This window comes from Paralichthys olivaceus, chromosome 11, assembly GCF_024713975.1.
Source record: "Paralichthys olivaceus isolate ysfri-2021 chromosome 11, ASM2471397v2, whole genome shotgun sequence".
Lineage (NCBI taxonomy): Eukaryota > Metazoa > Chordata > Actinopteri > Pleuronectiformes > Paralichthyidae > Paralichthys > Paralichthys olivaceus.
Genome location: NC_091103.1, coordinates 24,561,349 through 24,582,994, shown reverse-complemented (window position 1 = coordinate 24,582,994; position 21,646 = coordinate 24,561,349). Strand labels below are relative to the sequence as shown.

General features: G+C 39.9%; 2 protein-coding genes across 7 annotated transcripts; one reads left to right on the top strand and one right to left on the bottom strand.

Moving 5' to 3' along the window:
* Positions 1-136: 136 nt before the first annotated feature.
* On the top strand, positions 137-6,168 carry sertad3 (SERTA domain containing 3). 6 transcript variants are annotated; one of them, XM_069534879.1, is made up of 3 exons: positions 137-390; positions 3,137-3,534; positions 3,649-6,168. In XM_069534879.1, exons 1-3 carry the CDS (start codon positions 152-154, stop codon positions 4,209-4,211), a joined length of 1,200 nt encoding a protein of 399 aa, XP_069390980.1. In that variant the 5' UTR covers positions 137-151; the 3' UTR covers positions 4,212-6,168. The 6 variants fall into 6 exon arrangements, with proteins under 6 accessions (XP_069390980.1, XP_069390979.1, XP_019944202.2 ...); XM_069534878.1 differs by having other exon boundaries at positions 3,646-6,168; XM_020088645.2 differs by lacking the exon at positions 137-390 and adding an exon at positions 990-1,188.
* A 1,012-nt stretch (positions 6,169-7,180) lies between these two features.
* On the bottom strand, positions 7,181-20,281 carry kcnk6 (potassium channel, subfamily K, member 6). The gene is made up of 3 exons (XM_020088610.2): positions 19,579-20,281; positions 13,301-13,693; positions 7,181-8,687 (listed from the first exon to the last, which is right to left on the bottom strand). The coding sequence occupies exons 1-3, from the start codon at positions 19,892-19,894 to the stop codon at positions 8,437-8,439; spliced, it is 960 nt and encodes a 319-aa protein (XP_019944169.1). The 5' UTR covers positions 19,895-20,281; the 3' UTR covers positions 7,181-8,436.
* Positions 20,282-21,646: the final 1,365 nt, after the last annotated feature.

The following is a 21,646-nucleotide window of genomic DNA, read 5'->3' as shown; positions in this document are numbered from 1 at the left end:
TTTTTTAAAATTGTTTTACATGGATGTAGATGCCAATGTATTTCGACATATATGAAAGTATTAGATGAGCTGGAGCTCTCTGAAATTTTGAGGGTTTAGATTTATTAGTTAAGTAAGGAAAATCAAATCCAATAAAGGATTCTTTTGTATCATGTCTTATTACTTGTTTGTAGCAGATGTTCCGGTGGAGTTTATTTTGAAGGAGACCAGAAGCAGTTGCTGTATTTTCCTGTTTGTCCTCTATTCAAACAGAGGAGGAGTCTGGACTCTGCTTCATCTGCTTATTGAGGGGAAAAGACGAGTGTTGGTGGAATTTAAAAACGAAACAGAAAATAAAGAGTTACATGTTGATGGAGTTTACTTCACTGACAGGTCCCCTGCATCTCTCAGGTAAGTACATGTCTCTACGTGCAGTTTGATTTGCACATTTTAATCAGAGTTAAACATGATGCAGAGTTTTGTTGTGCTGGGTACCATAATGTTTAACCTTCATTTTAATTTAAATCTCTATGTTTTGATTATCGATCCTCTCAGAAGTTGAAAGTTTCATTTTCTTAACTTCAAACTTTTTTTTGGGTAACTTTGACTAAAACATCCTGACTCTGTGTAAAGTGTGTCTTGTTGTTTTACACGTTGCCTTGTATTTAATCATTAATTTAAAAGTCACTTCTCAGATTAGTGATCCCTGTCTTGCCGTGGTTGATGTGATCATTTAGGAATCACTGTTATGTAAATCCCATAAAAACAAGCTCAGCAGTCCGGTTTGGCTGCTGATGAATGAGGCTGGGGGTGAATCTACAGCTCTACGTGATACATTCATTAACGTGGAGTCATTATATTTGTTAATTAAGTTGTCAAAAAAATGCATTTGAAGCGGATTTGTAGTGTGAAAGTTTCTGTATTGGAATGCAACGCAGTAAAACTCCACTGCCCAGAATGCCTCGCGACAGCTGCAGCCCCCAACTGTAGACGTTTTGGCGTAAAACTCAAATCACGAGCGGGAGAAGAAGCAGTCGGTTCCTGAAACTCAGCGACGACGATTGAACTGTTTCTAAATCCGAATAATGTTGCTTTAGTAAAAAGACTTGTTTCCCGAACGAGCTGAAACCTGCGACACGTTCGATTGATTTGTTTTTACCGTCGAAGAAGAAAAAGAAGAAGAGTTACGGAGGAGCCGTGATTCATCAGGTCTGTTGGTTTAAAGACTTTTTAAAAAAACCGGTTAAAGTTCAGTGGTTTTCATTCTTGTTTCAGATCATTTGGTTTTAACTAAGACGTTTAAATAGAGTGTGGTTAATTAAGGTTGTGTGTGGATTTAATGGCGTTTTTACCCACAGTTGCTGTTTCCCTCCTGCACCGTGAAAGTAATGTTACATCCCCCAACACTCATTGTAGCTCAGTGGATCAGTCACTTCATACTAAACTAAACTTAAACTTCGACTGTTCCATACTAAACTGAACTTTAACTATTCTAAACTAAACTTAAACTAAACTTCTACTATTCCATACTAAACTGTACTTAAACTAAACTGTTCCATACTAAACTTTAACTATTCTAAACTAAACTTAAACTAAACTTCTACTATTCCATACTAAACTGAACTTAAACTTAACTGTTCCATACTAAACTTTAACTATTCTAAACTAAACTTAAACTAAACTGTTCCATACTAAACTTTAACTATTCTAAACTAAACTTAAACTAAACTTCTACTATTCCATACTAAACTGAACTTAAACTATTCTAAACTAAACTTAAACTAAACTTCGACTGTTCCATACTAAACTGAACTTAAACTATTCTAAACTAAACTTCGACTGTTCCATACTAAACTGAACTTAAACTATTCTAAACTAAACTTAAACTAAACTTCTACTATTCCATACTAAACAGAACGTAAACTATTCTTGACTTAACTTAAACTTAACTGTTCCATACTAAACTAAACCTTAACTATTCTAAACTTAAACTTAACTTCCATACTAAACTATTCCGTAATAAACTGAACTTAAACTATTATAAACTAAACTTAACTTAAACTAAACTATTACTATACTATATACTAAACTACGCCTAAACAGTTCCATACTAAACTAAAACTGAACTGTTTCATACTAAACTATTCCAAAGTAAACTAAACTGAACATAAACTTTTCCAAACTAAACTTTACTATTCCAAAGTAAACTAAACTCAACTTAAACCTTTCCAAACTAAAGTAAACTAAACTTGAATTAAATTATCACTATGGGACAACATAGTTATTATTAGTAATTATTAATATCAGTAGTGGAGCTAATTACAATATGTATTAATTCTATATTTGAGAATTATTTTCAAACAGCGATGAGGGGGAAAAAACCCTTAATGACATAATCTACATATTGCAAAAGGAGTGAGACGAAATATACAAACTTACACGATCTCATCTTAATATTATCTTATACTTAACCAGCTTCCTATGTATCTATAAATATGATGTTTACCTGTGCTCTATATTGTGAAATATAATAATAGTAATAATAATGTACATTTTATTAAACTTCACCATGCAGCTCAACTTCTGTCTCAATGAAGTATATGCTCTTTATATCTAAAACATTTGTTCATGTCGTCCTTCCAATCATTTGGTTTGCATCACAGTGTTTATTGTCAGTTCACGGCTTTGATGTTTTTATTTTGAAATAGTTTTATAAAATGTGTCAAATATTTATTACAACCTACATTGGTCCAACAAACATTGGTCTACCTCAGATTTATAATAGGCCAATTAGCTTTTTAAGAAAGTTGTTGTCATTCTCTGCTCATAAATAAGAGTTTAAAACCACAACCTCACTAAGTAGCAAAAAAGATATCTTTAAACTTAAAATAAATAATAATTTGATGTATATCGTGATAATTATTGATATAAACTCATATGAAATGTTTTATCTTTATTCTTTTTGGCCATATTGCCAAGCCCTGCACATATAGTTTGTCATATCTGTTGTGAAATTATTAAATTCATATTATGTAATTCGGTTCTTGTTATTTAAAATCCCTAATTTCTTTACTGAGGAGAAACTGATCATCTACAAAGTGTTTACTGTAAAACACTTAATTCAGGTCATTTTAACAGCGTCTGCCTTCTTTTGCAGTTCAAAGATGATCATGAAGGGGCAGAAGCGCAAATTCCCACCAGAGGACGTGGAAGTTTCCGACGGAAGCAGCCTGACCTGGGAGAGCCAGCGACAGTTTGTGTTCTCCGTTTCCCTGAGCAAGTATCAGCGAGGCCAGGAGCTACCTGAGCCCAGCCTGCGGAGGTCGGTGCTGATCGCCAACACACTGCGACAGATCAGCCTCGAGGCCTGCAGAGCCCCCTCTGTAGAGGTATCACCATGCAGCTCTTCATCTGCACTCCAGGCGAAGGAGGAGGAGGAGAGTATTTTCACCGGTGTTACAAAACACCAACCTGCTGAAGCGGTGATTAACAGCCACTCAGCTCTTGCCACCTGCCCCGAGGTTTCCTCTGGTTACTCATCAAATTGTGTTACAAGTAGGTGTCAGGCAACCTGCCACTCATATACATCCAATGTTCCGCTGTCTTTAGGAGACGAAGATGAGGACTGGGGGTCGATGTCCACTGATCCTGATTTCTCCCTTTCAGCAGCCATTTCCTCCATTCTCTCCGCACTGGACTCCACCATTGACGGGAGCCCTCAGGCAGCTCCTCGGACACCTCTCCGCTCCTTGGAGAACCTGTCGAGGTCCCCAGAGGGAAGTGCAGCATGGGTAAAACAGGGAGTCAGAGGTTATGGGGGCAGCTGGGAGCAGCAGGAGGAATGCAGGGTGTGGGAGAGCAATGTGGAGGTGATGTGGTCCAGCTACCTCAGCGATCTCACCGTGGAAGATCTCTTCCAGGACATAGACACATCCCTGCTGGAGAGGGACATGGGAGTGTTTGGGCTCAGAGGCAGTGGAGGTGGATACCCAGCCGGGGATGATCTTCTCCGCTACCTGCCGCCTTTCTCTCCCTCCTCACACTCCTTCTCCCTCTCTCTCAACCAGAATCTGAAGTGTCTGCCTTCTTTATCCTCATTCAGCCCATTGTCTTCCTTGTCGCCTTCTTCGCCTTCTCTCTCCTCGCCACCGTGTTCTGTCTTCTCTGGCCACAATCATGCGAGAGAAGGACTTGAGCTGGAGCACCTGATGGAGATCCTGGTGGAGTCCTGAGAGCCTAGTCAGCTTCATCATACTGTAAACAGGAAGTTACCTGAACACCATTCACTAACTTAGTGGACAAAAACTGTATTCTTCAAATGGACTGTCAAACATGTCCAATATTGTCTTTGCTGTTCATATATATAACTGCTCAATGAGCAATGTATTAGAGGCTGTAGAAAGTAGTACGAGTGTTATTGACAGGTAGAAATGGTTCACGTGTAAGACAGAAAATACAAGAGAAGCTGTGATGCGCCTGACAGCTCCTCTTGTAAGTTGAAGTACAGAAAACAGGAAGGATTTGTGTTACTGCTAAAATGGAAGTCGACTGAGGGTGAAAATCAAGTCAGATGAGGCTCAGTGAGTCACCACATAATGAGCTGTAGAAATGCATTTTATTACTAATTCCAGTGTGACTCAGATAATCAGAAATAGTGCAGTGCCTGTGTAAAGATCAGGATCTTGTGTTCAAATTGTAAAGACAAAATTTATTAATTCAGGAGATGTGAGACAAATTCCTTTATAACCAGTGTAAAACGTTGACCTGAGATCTGGGAGGATGTGATTTGGCTGGTGTGGGAGGAAGGTGGTTGAAACACTAAAATTATTGGTCAAATCTTCTGTGAAGAAATTCTTTAACCTCATATTTATTAGTTGGTTATAACTGAGGGAATCACGTCAGAAAAAAAGAGATCAGGATTTTAACACGGTCGAGCTTCCCAGGAAAATGTGACTGTTAGACTTTGTTCAGACCAGTCTGAATAGGACCATAGTAACTCAAAACATTGAGAGAACGAGAGGTTCGACCAGGAGAAGAAATCCATAAGAACCAGTAGTTTGTGCAGTTAGGAAATAAGAAAAAAGAAACTGAAAGTTTTAATTGTGTTTAATTCTTGAAGCTTTTCTTAAGCTTGATTTTCACCAGTGATATTTTAGTGATCATCACATTTCATTTATATATTCCTGTATTCGCAGTATAGAAAAAAGTTAGTCCTTCAACATCTGTGGAAAAAGCACAACTCTGTAAAAACTGTTTAAACCAGCTGACAGTCAAATCATGACTCAAATGAGGAGTAAAGCTAAAATTAGTTCCATCCGACATGTGCGAGTGCAGCTGAGAAACCACAGTAACACGTCGTCTTCCTGTCACGACTCCACGTGCAGAGTATTCGATATCTGAGAGAGGCTTTTATTCAGAGAGCCTTTACGGTGCTGAGATGGAACACAAACGCCCTCAGAAGGTTGAATGTGACAGTACAGGCCCCCCCACCCTGTAGGTGTCATGTTATTTAAAGTCACAACCACTACTCAACCGCTTCTATGATACTGATGTAGAAGAAGTTTAGTTTGGTTTACATCTGAAATATTGCACTTTTGTTAATGATATGCATTTGAAATCTGGTGTCATGTGGTTTATGTTTTACTCTGTATTTATTTAAATGTTACATTACAGGTAAGATTTGGCCTAATTGTCCCTTGTCAGACCTGTTAAGTAAAGTGTGGTCCTGTTAAATGTTCTGTTGATGCATATTGTTGAAAATAAGGTGTGCTGACTGTAACGTCATTGGTTCTAGATGTTGATCCGTCGTTTTAACCAACACTGCTATAACCACATGACAGGAGTGGCTGAGGAAGCACGCGAGGAGGATGTCTGTTAGATTTCGGTTTTATCATGGATCAAAGTTGCTTTCTGTGCAAAGCTTCTTTGAACAACAGGGACGTCGTCTCAAAACTACTCTGAATCTGCATATTTTGTGAACAAAACAGTACCATGTTTGACAATTCAATACTGGTTTATTAATATTCTGTTATGGCAGTTATTTGTATTAATTTTTATTTTCTCTACAAATATTTTAATGGTTGTTTTAAAATTGAGGGCAGAATGCTCAGATACTATGTATTTAGACTTTTTTTAAAGAAGGTAAATGTTTACTTGTACTGACGTTTTTAATAAAACGTGAAAATGAAATTGTGCTTTATTTGAATTTTTAGCAGATAAGTGTCACACATAGGGTTGCAAAATTCCAGGAATTTTCAAAGTTGGAAACTTTCTATGGGAATTAACGGGAATATATGGGATTTAAAGGGAATAAATCTGAAATTTACAAAATTGGAGGTTGGCCCTCAACAGGGAACTTAAATATAGTTGGGGAAAATATATTGTAGCATAATCTTAGTTAAAACAACCATATTTACTTCACGTACACTCCTCAATCACATGCACACAGCACACTGCTTACTTCAGGGCAATTGAGGCCACACCCCCTACATGCACTGTGCATTCCTCCATCACATGCACATCTGATTTCAAGACTATTGAAGCCACACATTTGAGACCGAGGACTATCTGAAGTCAAGTAAGTTTTGATAATATTATGGGGTAAATATATTTGATCTATAATAGTATTGATGTTTAACTTGGAAATATTAAATCAAAATAGGTGCTAAATGTAAGCTAGTTTTCATTTCATTGACCATTTAAGAGGCTACTCAACATTCATGTTTTTGTTGTTCATTAAAGAATTGTTCATACAAGAAATAAAACTAAAGTTCTACTCAAATAAATCTCTTGAAATGTCATGTTTTTTAATTGTATTATTTTGCATGGATGTCTGCTTATGACAAAACAAATATATTTACATTTATATTTGGATATGGATATCCAGTTTGTTTAAATTACCCCCAATTTACAGTTAATTCCCATAAATTCCCACTAATTCCCATAATTCTCATGGAAAGTTTCCAATTTGGAATCTTTCCAAAATTCCCCACCTTAACTTCCCATGGAAATTTTCTGGAAATTTACCAGAAATGTTCTGCTCCTTTGCAACCCTAGTCACACAGAACTGAAAGTCTGTTTGGGCAGCCATCGGCCTCGACTGGTGGGGTGAGCAGAGAAAAATGGGGGAGAGAGAGAGGAGAGGGGGGTTGAAAAGACAGAGGGGAGGTTTTTGTTCCAAACATGCAGACATGATACACGATATTTTTTTATTTAATTTATTTTCCAATATGAATACATTACATTGCTAAACTACAACAACATACACATGAACAGGAACAAATCATGTTACAGTATCAGGATGTAATTAACCTGTTTGACTACAAGAACTGATGTGAACATTAAAGTGCATTTCAAATGTTTGTTTCTCTTCTGATGGATTAAATCCATGCACTATGAATCACACATTACAGAAACATTTGGTTTTTCATGGATCACGTCCTCAATCACCACAATGAAACACTTCTTTGCCATCGTTTCCTTCTCTGCAGTCCCTCTATTGCAACCCTTTTACCCTATTTATTTGCTACTGTCCTGGAGGTGTGGTACTGCACACATGCAGACACCAGGGGGCGGCATCATAAAGGAGGACAGAACATGTCCTGAAGGAAACACACTGTTCCTCTGTATTTCTGTGCTTAAGGCTGTTGCAACTTTTACAAATTAAATCTGATTAAATAAGAAACAGGTTCCAGATCTGAAAAGCTCAGATCTTAATGAGAACTGTATTTTAGACCTAAAATTGCAACAGACTAATTAGTTCATGCAAGTGGTGCAAGAGAAAGTCAAGGCCGAACCAACCAGAGGATCATTGACACGAGTGGACGGTGCAGTGAATAGTCTGGAGGCGTTTTGACCATGATGTGCATGTGTGAAACATAAAGAGAAGGAGCTGAACGATACACGCCCCTCAAAGAAAAACAAAAACAAATTAGATAAGATAAGATTTACATAAAATGTGAAGTTTTAATTTGAGCCGTTTTATGAATTAAATATTTGTTAGTCCTGAATGTGTGACCCAATCCTACGGCGCAAAAAAGAAACATGAACAAGAAAAAACCCCCACGCAGGATAAAAGTGAAAACAAACAAACCACCATGTAGCTACAGTTTTGGTTCATGTGCGACTCCGAGTCATGTGTGACACCAGTGTTTAACAGGAACATTTGTGCCTTTTGGCCCAGGCGGGCTGCATCAATTTCTGAAAATCCTTTTACACGTGCAGGAAGTGATGTAACGACCAAACACGCTGTTCATCCGCCCTCTCCACTGAGGCTGAATCTCAAAACTCTCATCTCAACTCCTCGTTATCGCTCCGCTCTCTTCTCAGGGAAACAAAATGGAAATTAAGAGAAGAATTCAGATTCAGCCGACCGGTGTGGGTTTCTTTATTGCTGCTTTAAGACCGAGGGATCGGCAGAGGTAGAGCTTCTGTTTCCTGTCTTTGCCGCCCCACAGCTCAGCCCTTGTTGATGGTGTTGTACGAGGGCTGAGATCCCGGCTCCAGGGGCTTACTGGCTGCTTTGTCCGTCAGGTAAGGCGGCGTCTGGTCGTCACGTTTGCTCTCCACGATGGGCTCCCGGTCCTCGTCCTGGTCGGACTCCTCGCAGCGCGGCAGCTGCAGGAAGGTGGTCAGGCCGTGCAGGTCGGCCATTTTGTGGAAGGTGCGCAGCAGGAGGTACATCATCATCAGACCCACAAACAGGTAGACTACAGGGGGCAGCAGAGAGACACAGGTGTCACAGGAGATTATTTACTCAATCACGCAAAAATATTTTTTACCTGAAGCTGCATCACTCTGTCTGATATAATGGAAACATCAGAAGGAGTGGATAAGAACTTTAGACCTAAAATATGTGTCTCGATTGGCCCCTGGTGGGCGTGATACTTTATGTATGAAATGTCTGGAGCTGGTAAAATAAGAAATCTCAATTAATAATATATATTAAAATAAAAAAGGCTGCCATTTAGAGTACTGTGTAGAAATGTGAATAAAAGAACATGTACACTTGATTCCAAGCACCAACATTCTGGTTAGGAACACACACACACACAAGCGCTATCCTTCTGTTTTTTTTCATAATCATGCAGACAAATAAACTAACCAGTGGACAGAGATGAAAACATGAGCTCCTCAGTAAAGGTAAACAGAAAATCCAATGAGCAGTGTTGACTGGGCCCTCTCACCCTGTCATCACTGTGCATGTCAGAGTGCAGGCTGGATGCTGGCTGATGCAGCTGTGCACTGGGACATGTACTTTCTTGCACATTATGCATCACTTCCTGTGTCGCATGAAATACAAAGATTTTGAAGAGTTTAAGTATTTTTTTCAATGGCATCAAATATGCAATTTAATTTTGGTTATAACAATAATAATAGTACTAATACTGGTTGGAGCTTTGTCCTTGGGTATTATTTTTCTTTAGAAATGGTTGGTTATGAAGCACAGCAAAACAAGAGATGAATAAGGAGCTTTGTGTGTTCTGCAATTAATGTGTTTCTGTGCCGAGGGCAGAAAGGAGGACAACAGCGCCCTCTAGTTGTAATAGCAAGAGGGTGAAAACTAAATGTGCTCAACATCTGTTGTTCCTGCTCAGATTCTTGTGTTTGCCTTAAAGCCATGAGGTTCTCCTCTGTCACATATGTGCACTAAACCGCCCCAAATCACCACAGGTCCTGGACAATAGTGTCTCATTGCACAAGTAGGCCAACTGAGGGGGGGGGGGGGGGGGGGGGCGGACAGCGTCAGATTACAGAGGCCCCGACCCTGAACTGGACCGTTACTGTGGGAAGTTTACAGGAAAAGTGCTGCAGAGGAAATCCTGAGGGACCCAGGACAACACGAGAGGCTGTTTTTATATCTGCAGATTCAGATCTTAAAAAAACGATTTCATGCAAAAACCTGGAGTTTGATTTAAGAAATAAAGAAAATGAAAAGGAGGTTATGTTTTCACCCCAGTCTGCTGATTTGTTTGTTTTTCAGCAGGATTACACAAAAACTACTTAACTGATTTCTTTCTTTAAAATTATAGAGACAGAGCGTCTCTTGACATTTTAACTGATCACCCAGAAAACGATTCATGGATCTTGATGTAAAAAACAAGAGAGGCACATTTAAAGAACTTATATCCATGAATGTGTGTAATTTGGTGCAGCTGAATTGAATGTAACTGTTGGCGGAGGTATGAGCTCTACTGATATTCTAGTTAATTACAGTGCTTGAATCACAGAGTTTAAACCTGCAGACTTTGAATGTTGAATATTATACTGTATTATACCATTTGTATGACCTCTTCATGGTGGATAACAGCATGTGATGAGTTCCAGGACTTTGACAGTTCAAACTCCAAACTTCACAAAATATTTGCTGTTCAACGAGTTCACTAGAAATGATAAAACTTTAAACAGCAGTTTAGTGCATCTTGCTCAATTGAACGTTGCGTCGTCAATACTATACTGAGTGTATCAACATGTTTGAGGCCTGTATATTGTATAACTTTAGAATATCTTCTATATGAAACTTTGACTTCCTCAGACAAAAGCTCTGTACCTCCTGTAAGCTTCAGTTCGACAACAGATAAAAGGGGGGAAATTGTCTCAGCAGAGATGAACACAAAACTGAAGAAACATTTGTTTTGCTACTGAAAGAATACAAGAGAGTTCCTGATGTGGGTTGCGATGGATAAAACTGCCACTTAGTCGGCTTCACTTTCATTTACCGCAGCAGCTGCAGATGTGTTGTTATTTACAACGTGTTCACTACAGCTGGAAAAACCACAGCGGCTTCACGAGACGTCCCGTCATCAGGCTGTGAGAACAACAGGCCGGATCACTAATCCTACTCAGAACCTTCAGGGCCAGTTTGGATTAATCTGACTCGACCTACATCATGATTATGTAACACAGCCTGTATGACGAGGCAACAACACGGCTGCTCCGTGTGAACCGCCGCTTCTCCTGCGAGCAGGAGTCAGGGGGGATTAGATGAGAAAGGACGGCGAGGAAAACCCAGCGTGTGGCAGCCATGTCCACCTGAATGTCTCTGACCATTGAATTAAACATGAAATCCTCCTAAAATGATTTATTAGAGGTGAAAAAATGGAAAAAAACATCGTCATGTCCTAAATCTAAAGTTTCATCATCAGGAAAAAGCATTTTAGGGTGGAACTTGTTGTTTCTAAAGCAGATTTCAGATGTGCATGTGAGAATGCAAATGTCCGAGTCAGTTGCTTTTCCAGAACTTATCCTGGCAGCCCCCTGGTAAAATGTCCGAGTGAGTCCGTGTGAGAATACAGCACGAAAATGTCAAAGTGGGCTAGTGGCCGTGTTGATGAGGTTTCCCATATTACGAGGCATTTTCTGAAGATGTCTGAAAACGGCCTTGCTGAATTTGTTGCAGATGATTTTTCAGTCCTGAATACAACAGACCACCCTCATCTCATAAGCCTTGTTTATCAGATATTCACTGTAACAAAAACAAACAGCTCGTCTACTTTTAGACAAAAGCATCATTCCAGGCCTGATTCAATTAGAGAGAAAACACTCACACACACAGGCTGAAAAACAAGAGCACGAGTATGAAAATAACCTCCATCATGTGACTCTTGTTTTAAACAGAGTAGAGATTGATGAAAAACATTTGAACATCTGAATCATAAGGATGAGAATGGTTTCTACACAGATGAATAGAATGCTCCTGTCCAGCCCGTCAAGATGACACTCCTGATACTGGCTGAAGAGTCTTGGCACAAATCCAGGTCACATGTTCTTTTGAATGGTATCACTGTTTTTTAATCTGCACACAGGATGTTACGTTTTCACCTCTGTGGAGTTGTTGTTTGTTTGTCTGCAGGATTCTCCACTACTGAATGTATTTCAACAAAACTGTCTGAAAAGTTGGGACATGGACACAGACAGCATTTCAAATATTGATTAATCTTCTTCTGTCTTTGATTGCATGTTCCCGTACATTGAACATGTTAACGGCCCCTGCAGATCAGTGGAATGAAGTGAACCTTTTGGCAGAGCTGCGTATTAACACGTTTGCATGGAACCAGCTCATAACAAAGTCCTCCATCGAACTCCGACAGGTCAGAGCGTCTGAGGTAAACTTTAATAAACATGTTGCGATTAGGAGGAGACGAGAAAGACTCAGACTTTATTGTCTTGAGCATTGAGCTTTTTCCCCCCAAGATATTTTTACGCTGCATGTTGCACAAGATAGCACAACAGTTTGTTTATGCAGCCGTTTCCTTCAGGAACAGATCTTTTATTTTCCGACCTCCTGACAAAATACTGTCAACTAAACATAGACTTTGAAAGTGAGTGGTGTAGAGGCCTGGCACTTATTTCGTATATTTCAACACGTCTATGATACATTTCAAGTGTGAGTGAGGCTCTGTCTCCACACTAATGTTAGTTTCAGAGGCATTTTAAAAACGACCTCCGTCCACACAATCTTCTCAGTAGCTCATCAGTAAAAAATCTCCATCCTCCTTATTATCACTTGTAAAAAATCTTCAGTGTTCATTCTTGAAGTCGGTTTAGATTTTGTGATGTGAATTTATGAAGAATTATATTATATTTGTATAAGTTAAGTATACTTTAAACTGCGCTTTACTTTTAACAATATGTTAAAATTGCCTTAGGAATAAATAAACCATTCTCAGTGTGCAGGTGTAAACAGGAAGCAAAACATTTACTCTGCAACTGGTTGTTAAGTTGCAGAAAATACAACAAACGCGGAACGACAATGTTGAAAAGTCCATCTCAGGATTTCTAGTCAGGGATCAGGGAGATCAGGAAGTGAACGAGGATGAGAAACCAAATTCAAAAAGTTTTGTTCAGTCACGACTACAAAGCAGCCGAGGATGTTTCAAACTAAAACTGGAGCAGCTGCGTTTCTAAACTTTTTTATTCTTTTGAAAACTCTCGAGTGTGGAACTCCGGAAACTAAAACGCTGTGTGTACTGATCCATCCACATTAACAAACACTGCAGCTGCATTTAAAACTAATTTGTTGCCTCAGACTCTCAGCTCAGTAAACAGTGACTAATATTAACGTCACTGAGTCAAGTGTCAAAATGAGACAACACCTTCTTGTCAAACACACTCGGCCATGGACCAAACATCAGAGAGGAACTGAGTGAGAGTAGCTGAGAGAATGGAGAAGCACTCTGACCTCACCCGAGGGGAACTAACAAGCAAACACTTAGAATATTAAAAGTAAATAAAAAGACATGTGGTCTCATCTCTTTCGTCTGATCTTCTCAGCCACAATAGATCCAATTCGGCTCTGAGATATATTCATGAAAGTACTCACCCATGACAGAGACCTGGTACAGCTGCCTGTACTTCTGTCCAGGCTGCATCCCCGGAACGAAGTCCCCAAGTCCGATGGTACACAGCGAGATGAAACTGAAGTACACGCCATCCAAGAAGGACCAGGACACCTCCAACGTGCTGAACACCGCAGCTGGAGCGACGAAGAAGCACAGTACCATGAAGACCAGCAGCAGCAGGAAGTGGACGGCGGTGGCAGGCCGAGGCTCCATCCCCGAACGCTGCAGGAGGCCGACGGGGGCGTGGACAAGAGGGAACATGAGCCTCTGGACGCAGGCAGTGAGGACCAGCATGGTGAAGGGGACTCCTATCAGGGCATAGAGGATGGAGAAGGCCTTCCCAGTGTCAGACAGAGGAGTGGTGTGACCATAACCTGGAGGTGAAGAGGGAGAGACAGCAGAGGAGAGAAAATTGTTATACACTGGTCAAAATGTACCTGTGATTTCCTGCTTTTCTGTATAAAATCTATTATCTGTTTTATTATTATCCATTTCAAATTATTAAAACTCTTAAATTATTTAAGACAATCCAAATAATATTTAGATTTGTTTGTTCTATAACTCGCATTTGCATTTTTGACTAAAAAACTGAGCCACACATCTTGTTAAACAATATCTGATGTTACGTTTTAAAGTTTTTAAGTACGTTATTTGTATTTCTGTTCATCTTATTGGTTTTCTTTTCACCACATTATGTTTTGTCTTCATGGTTTTATGAGCTAAAGTCAGTTTAACCAAACACAATTACTTATTTATTTCAATTTCAATGAACACTTTAAGTAGAGCCTGTACAAACCTGATAACAAGAGACTAGAAAGAGACCAAGTAAAGTAAAGATTAGTTCATGTGACGTCTAAAGACATTATGATGTATGTCACTATCCAGCGTAACCATTAGTTGTTGCACAATCCTGCTAAGTTAAACAGACAGCAATACAAAGATTAAACAATAAAAACCTGCTGGGTGGAAGTATAATGAATGTAAACCAGCTCCAAGATCAAATTGAAGTTGATGAAGAAGGCTTTAAGTTGTACGATGTCATCGCTGCTCTGGACATGGACGGTCATGATGAGTGCAATCTACACGTTGTTGGAGAAACCAGTGAGGCTTGAGGAGTCGCATGGCGTTAATAACACCCTGGATACTGGGATCATCCCAAGTCTGCCCATAAGGAGGAAGGGACTCACATCCTTATCGTAGACGGCTTCTTGCTTTACAACTACAGGCCCCTGATCGATGAACCAATGTTACGTCACATTAAAATCAGCAGCTGCGGCCAATAACAAAACAGGAAACTAATGCTGGGGAAGGAAAATAAAACAAACTAAATATATGTCGAATGTGATGTCGTGATGACATCATTAACCATAAGATCATAAAACAATTATTGATCCATGTAAGGTCGTGTCTGTCGTCCTGTATGATGTAGAGATACCGGGAACATTTTCTGACTTGGGTGTGAGTCTTTCATGTCACGTATCATATGACGTCTTTTGATTGGGAATCATTTTCTGATCAATACAACCTTTAGATTGTCTCTATTATTTGTGAAGATATGTGTTTTGGACCATTCATTTGAGCTATTTGCTCAAACATCAATCAATCAAATCAAATCAAAATGAAAAAACAACACCCTGCTTCTTGCTACACTAGCAAGCAGACGAAAATAAAACAGACCAACATACAGAAAAAAGTTTTGAAGCAGATCTAGACAATCCCCAGGACATCCGTCTGCCCTGGGGTTGTTTCCTGTGTCTTCACAGTCATTGGATACAGTCGATAGCGGTAATGCACCTTGACGTTGGTTGCCACCCGCCAATACAAAACAAAGAAGAATAACCAGGTGACCCTGAATGCAACAGGGGGCTGAGCATCGTGTTCCACATGTGACGAATCTGCGACTAATTCACAGTGAGTCGACATATAGAACCTGCGACATCAATTCTTCACCAATATTCTCCATTCACACCAGTCACAAGCTGCTGAAGCTCAATGACATGAAATCATTCCATCGTGTTCTGTACAAATCTTTAATCAATGAAACCAATTCAAAAAGTGGAGCATGAACATTCTGGAAATGTCGCTACTCAGTGGTGGGATGCAAGTAAGTACATTGACTTCTTTACAGTACTTATGTGCAGTGTTTATGCATCTGTACTTAATGTTTCAATTCTTAACTGAATTGTTATATCTGCACTTTGTATTCCACTTCATTTTAACATAGAATTGAGTGGCATGTTTAAATGAATCAATAATGAGAGGGGACATTTGATTGGGCCAATCAGAGCGGGCAGGTAACATTAGACCCCGCCTCCTGCAGGGTCAGAATCACTAATGAAGGGAAAACGTGGATTGAGGCGGAGACTCAGTTAAACCAGATCCATGATCATAGTAGTAGTAGTACTCATAGTTCTCATTTTCTATATATTTGTACTTTAACTTGAGTGGAATATTTGTGTACTTCCTCCACCACTGTCCCTTCTTCAACAGGGAGGGAACATGTAAAATATATTTGTTATTGTTCTGCACAAAGTTAATTCTGTGCAATTAGTGACGGTGACAGACACATCAGGGTGTGTTCACTTCTGGTTCCACCTCCAGGTAAAAGTTATATAATAAACTGGTGGTGTATTTATTCACAACCTCACAGCTTGTCTTGTTTCTACCGTTGGACTGAGAATGTACAAATAAAAAAAATAAAAAAACGTCTGACAGGGTGAAATGTTGCATGAGCGAAAAACCCACACACCTCAAGCTCCGGTTAAGGGCACAAGGCTCCTCCTCAAACTTCACCATCTTAAAAACCCACAATCCATTCTGAACAAATCATGTGTATAAGCAATAGTGATAAACACAACATGATAGATATCATACTAAATATACATAGAATAATGTACAAAGTATAAACTCACATATAAAATTCCTGTCACATCAATCGTTCCATAACAGCGTCAAGCTAGTAAGATATTACTACTAGGTATTCTTATTAATAAAGTACTAATATCAGCTATATCTGACTTTAGAAACAACCTGCCAACCCTTCCTTTGAATCTCTAGGGACAAGTCATAAATAATTTAAAATATCCTGGACTCAAACACAAGTAAACTTTGGCGTAGTAGTAGCAAAGATTCACTAAACTGCTTCTACAATTGATGTGAATACAGATGTTCCAATACCAACATCACAAAAGCTTCAGATTCTGCAGAAAACACAGTTGAACATCTGTGAGTATGTGAATCTCTGCACTGATGAAACCACGTCTTTACAGTATATGAGCGATGTTAGTCCCACAAGTAAAACAGTGACCTGTATGTGAAGCAGGTTCAAAACAGCAAACACACACACTGACACCAACTTTCTCAGGATGTTAAAAACACAAGTTATGTTTCAATTTAGGTTTGTATGAATAAAGTTCTATCATTACGTAAGATTTGTCCTGTTGCTCAAAACTTTTTCCACAACACAGACAGAAACACATTTCTTTGTGGAAAAAATAAACGTCTTATGACCATTTCTCCGACCCTCAGGTCCTTTAGCCCTGTAGCTGCAGAACTAACGTTATATTTTCATGATCCAATGCATGGAGTGATTTACACTGAGTTTTATGGGTGTTTTGGTGTGTTTTGTGAATCCAAACAGGCTTTAATTAGTCAAACGTGCAGTCACTTTGCGCTGTGCTGACAAAGCTCCTGAATACAAGCTCATCTTAAAACCAACACGCCCACGGGTGTTCAGAAAGGTGCAAGTGCATTTTCTATTTAAACAATGTGGGTGTTGAAGGGGAAATTACAACTGTGTCATTCTGAAACCAGCACTGACATGTCATTTTGGGCTGGGTCTAAAATTAGAGGACCCTTCCTATCCAAGACCACCACCTGCACCTTAATGATGAAATCAACTGAATTACAAAGTAGAATGACACGAGTTCATATCTCCACCAAGGTCCAACAGTCTCCTTATGAAACCACATTTAAACTCACTAGATCCAGATTTTTATTTGGATCTTCATCAAATTACACACAGTCATAAATAGCACTCCCCTGAATGTTTCTTTTTTCATCAAGATCCATGAGTAATTCTTTGAGAAACAACAGACATGCTGCAAACCTTTCTATCTCTTGCATCCACCCCCTGATCCAGATTCACAGCCCAACTTTAATGGTTTCTTCACTGACCCACACCACACATCCTTCACGGAGTTTCATGACGATCCGTCAAAAGCTTTTGTGTGATTCTAACAAACAATCAGACAAAACACAACATTCATGGCGGAGGTAATAAAAAGACTGCATGAGCAATTGACGATTCATCCAGGTAGACGCAGCGTTTCCCTGCTTTTGTGACACTGTTAAAGATATTCAAAGTAGTAGAGGTTGAGATATCCTGCTTTTACAACTGTAGCCTACATTTCCCATCGTATCACTTGACACTAGACTCTACCTTCCTTATAAATATCAACATCTTTCAATCTCCACTTCTCTGATTGTGACACAAGTTTTCTGTTTTATGAATTCCATTTCCTCACAATACATTTTAAAGCCTCTGTTCTTCTGTGTGACATGTGGCCGTGTGTTTGCAGTGTGACAGCGACTGTTATCTCCTTCAATCTATAGTTCCTTCATGATTCTTTGCATAAGGTGAAATCCTCCTGCAGCGTCTGAGGCTCGCTTGACACGAGGCGTTTGATGGTGAGAGGTTTGTGGTGTTGTGGTGGTAAAATGGGCATAATAAGTACAGTTTTCTGCTCCGTGTCAGGCTTGTCATACCCAAACCACATCCTCTCCCCGTTCTGTGACGCATTCACTCTCCTCCATGTTTGCTTGTTTCCTTCAAGCAAAATTTCCTGCCTGCACCTTCATCATGTGGAAGAACCACAACCCTGAGCTATTTGCTCATAATGAAAAATAAACAATAGAGCATAACCTCCAGACATTTTCACATGTCGTCATATCATGCAGCTCCTGTTGACTAAACTAAATCTCACATAATTAGATTAAAACAACTATAACACTGATGCATCAAGTACAAAACACTGCATGTGTGCAACTAATGAATGTAGCACATGTAAAAGTTGCACCAATACAGTATTTAACTGCCACTTCTTCAAATCTTAATGGAATGAAAATACTTTTTCTTTTTAAATCGCTCAGTTTAGTTTATGGAAGTTTAAACCGTGTATCGTGTTTCCTTCATCAGGAGACAAGAGTGAACATCTGAAGCTCACAAACCAAACGACAAACAAACTTCTCCTTCATGCATGAATAGGATTTGCTTTTTTGCTTTCTGTGCAAGTGTTAGATGAGAAAATGTCTGTGTGTAAAATATAAAGACACTGGGACATACAGCTAAACTAAGACCAATTAATAAGGGTGTTCCGAAACCAAGACGGTAACCACGAATCAAACGTCCACAATCTTTTAACACAACAGGACGACCATGACAACCAAGCCCCATATCACAATTTAATTTAAAGTGAGAACAAGTTGTAAATATTGTACCATCTGTTCGTGTCATGTTTTCATATTTTGTGTCCAAACCTGCTGGAATGATCACATCTGAGGTAAAAGTTGAATCAGCTGAAGATGGATAATTACCCTGAGCTTTTGATTATATGCCTCCACTCAAGCATGATGAGGGTAAAATGTGCTGTGAGCGTGTGGAAGTACAAGTAGCATATCACTGCCGATCATCTGTGACACATGACAAACTCTCCCTGCAGCTGCACTTCCCCTCACATCCAGCTCAGGTCACTTTATCACAGAGGGTTTTCAGACCAAGCCACGTTCATGAGAACTGGATCAGACCCTGTAATCTTCTGAACACACTTATAAATCCTCCATAACCACAACTTTGTCTCATAATTTCATACTAAAAGCCTCTTGAACGTCAATCTGATGAAGAGAATCACTCTGTACTTTCTGCCCAAACTTCCACATCTGGCTGAGGCAACAGAAAGTTGATTTCACTTTATGGATTAAACTACTCCCCCTCTGGCTGTTTGTGTTTGTTAAACTGCACAGCTGCAACTTGTCAGAAACATCCCTGACACGTGGCAAAACATCACCAGAAAAGTTATGACAGGGATTTGGTATTTTATATCCAATTAAAGACAAAGAGTTAAGTCCACATATTCATGTTTGTTCACAGCTCATGGCTCATACCACTGTAGGCGCTGATATCTGAAGTTTGGGTATTTGTCCGTCGTGCGTAAAAGTCCCTTTGTCTGAAAACACCCAGTGTGCTTTGGTGTGAACTCACCCACAGTTGTGACCAGCGTGTTGGCGAAGAACATGGACGATGCCAGGTCCCAGTTGGAGGTGGCGGAGGAGTTTCTGAGCACCGACACGCCGTACTTGTTGGCCGTCAGCACCTTGACCAGAAAGAGTTCGAGCGACGCGGCGTTGACGCAGCTCTGGTTCAGAAACTCCTGCTTCAGCGCGTCCATGTCATGGCGCAGCTTGTCCTCCACCGGCCGCTCGATGCTGGAGAACACCAGGGCTCCGAACAACAGGTAGATGATGTAGAAGAGGATGAAGCCTGTAAGCAGCAGCCACGACTTGCCCACAGAATGCATGTCTGTGCTTTCACTCCTGGATCAACATCAGTGAAGCTGCGCACAGAGATTCACTCCCTGCGTCTAAGTCCACTTTGCCTTCTGCTGTGAGTGAGTGGAAACAGTTTGAGGGGCTGGACCTGCCTGAACTTGAACCCCTCCTTTGTCACATCAACCTCCTCCCACATAGGAGGAGGAGGAGGAGGAGGAGGAGGAGGAGGAGGGTGTGTTCAGCTCTGCGTCCTGGAACTGCATCCTGGTCATAATCCGGACCCTGGAGAAAAATCAATGAGTCATGAAGTCAACACAGTGTCATGTCACTCGAGGACTGTCACTTGATGATGATCATTGATAAAATTCTGAACTTTTGAAAGAGAGACTTGTCTATTTGCTCCTCTTGTGAGTCCCATTCGTAAAATGAAAATATATTTATTATCATTTACATGTATCTGGATCTTCATTTTAATCCTAATTGAGCTGTAAACATTTAATTATTCACGTCACCTCGTCCAAAAGCTTCTACCATGTTTGTTTTGGCTCAGTTTGACAGAGTTTATTTATTCATTGTGTAAACAGTAGGTGTGGATAATGTTGATGTGTAGACAGTCAAAAGTTTTAGAACTTTTGTCCATTTTTTCTTAAAATTCAAGTGAGAGAGTTTTAGTGTTACAAAGACCAATGGTTAACCGAGTGAGACAAGAAAATACACGGTCAACAAAAACTGGAAAATCATGTAAATACAATGTTGAACCGGCCTTTTCCAGGGATGGAGAAGCTGGTTAATGTAAATATTTCCTGCAGCAACAGAGGGAAATTAATCCTTGAAGGTTTGCACAGGGGAAATTTACAAACTGCTGCAGGAAGTGGTGCTGACGATTTCTGTGTTCAGAATGGTGAGAAAAGGAGCGGTAACAGACTGACACAGCTTCATCCTACGACAAGATCATGGCCCAAAAACATGAGAAGAAGAGACGCAGGCGGAGGTGTCACATGATGAAGGAGCGGAACAGTCTCAGATTGAAACCCCACAGAGCTGCTTTAGTTTAGAAGGTGCAACATATCTGTGAAGATTCATCCAGGTCATGGTTTCTTCAGGAGTTATACGAGTTCAGTTGAGTGCAACATGTTTAGCTTCTGCAGAGGAACAAAGTTTCATGGAGTAGAGAGAAAGTCACACTGTGCTGCTGAGTGAGTAAGAGAATTAGATTCAATTCACGATTAAAGCTTTTTTTTAATCTTTATTATTTATTGGTCTTATGCTTTGAGCTCAAAATCACTTCACTGAGACTTTACTCTGAAAATGTCAGTAACAAGTGGGAAATTAGAGCTGTTGTGAATGAATTTTAAAAGTAACTTATCTGTTATTGTTTCTTTTGCTGACAGTCTTTGCACGGAACCTCGGGTCTCATCTGGTTTGTGGATATGAAGGTGAAGGGGTTGTGATGTGCGTATGTTCGGATATGTGAATGTAGCTGCTCCTGGATGTTTTCTGTGGGTCACATGAGGCTCGGAGGTGGCTGCACTCAGGATGCCTGAAAATGTGGAGGGGAAATCCACATCTGTATATGACAGGAACTAGAGAACAGTCTGTAAAACCTGCCAAATCACTTCATGTTATAGTTCAATCATATGTTTGTGCTAGTTTTTGTAAGGGAAATGTTCCCCTGACCTCAGAGAACCGTGGTATGGCTCAGAGGACGGTTCACATGTTCCTTGAAGCAAGTAAATGATTTTCCAATGCCTCTCACGCCAGTAACAAGAATGAAATCACAC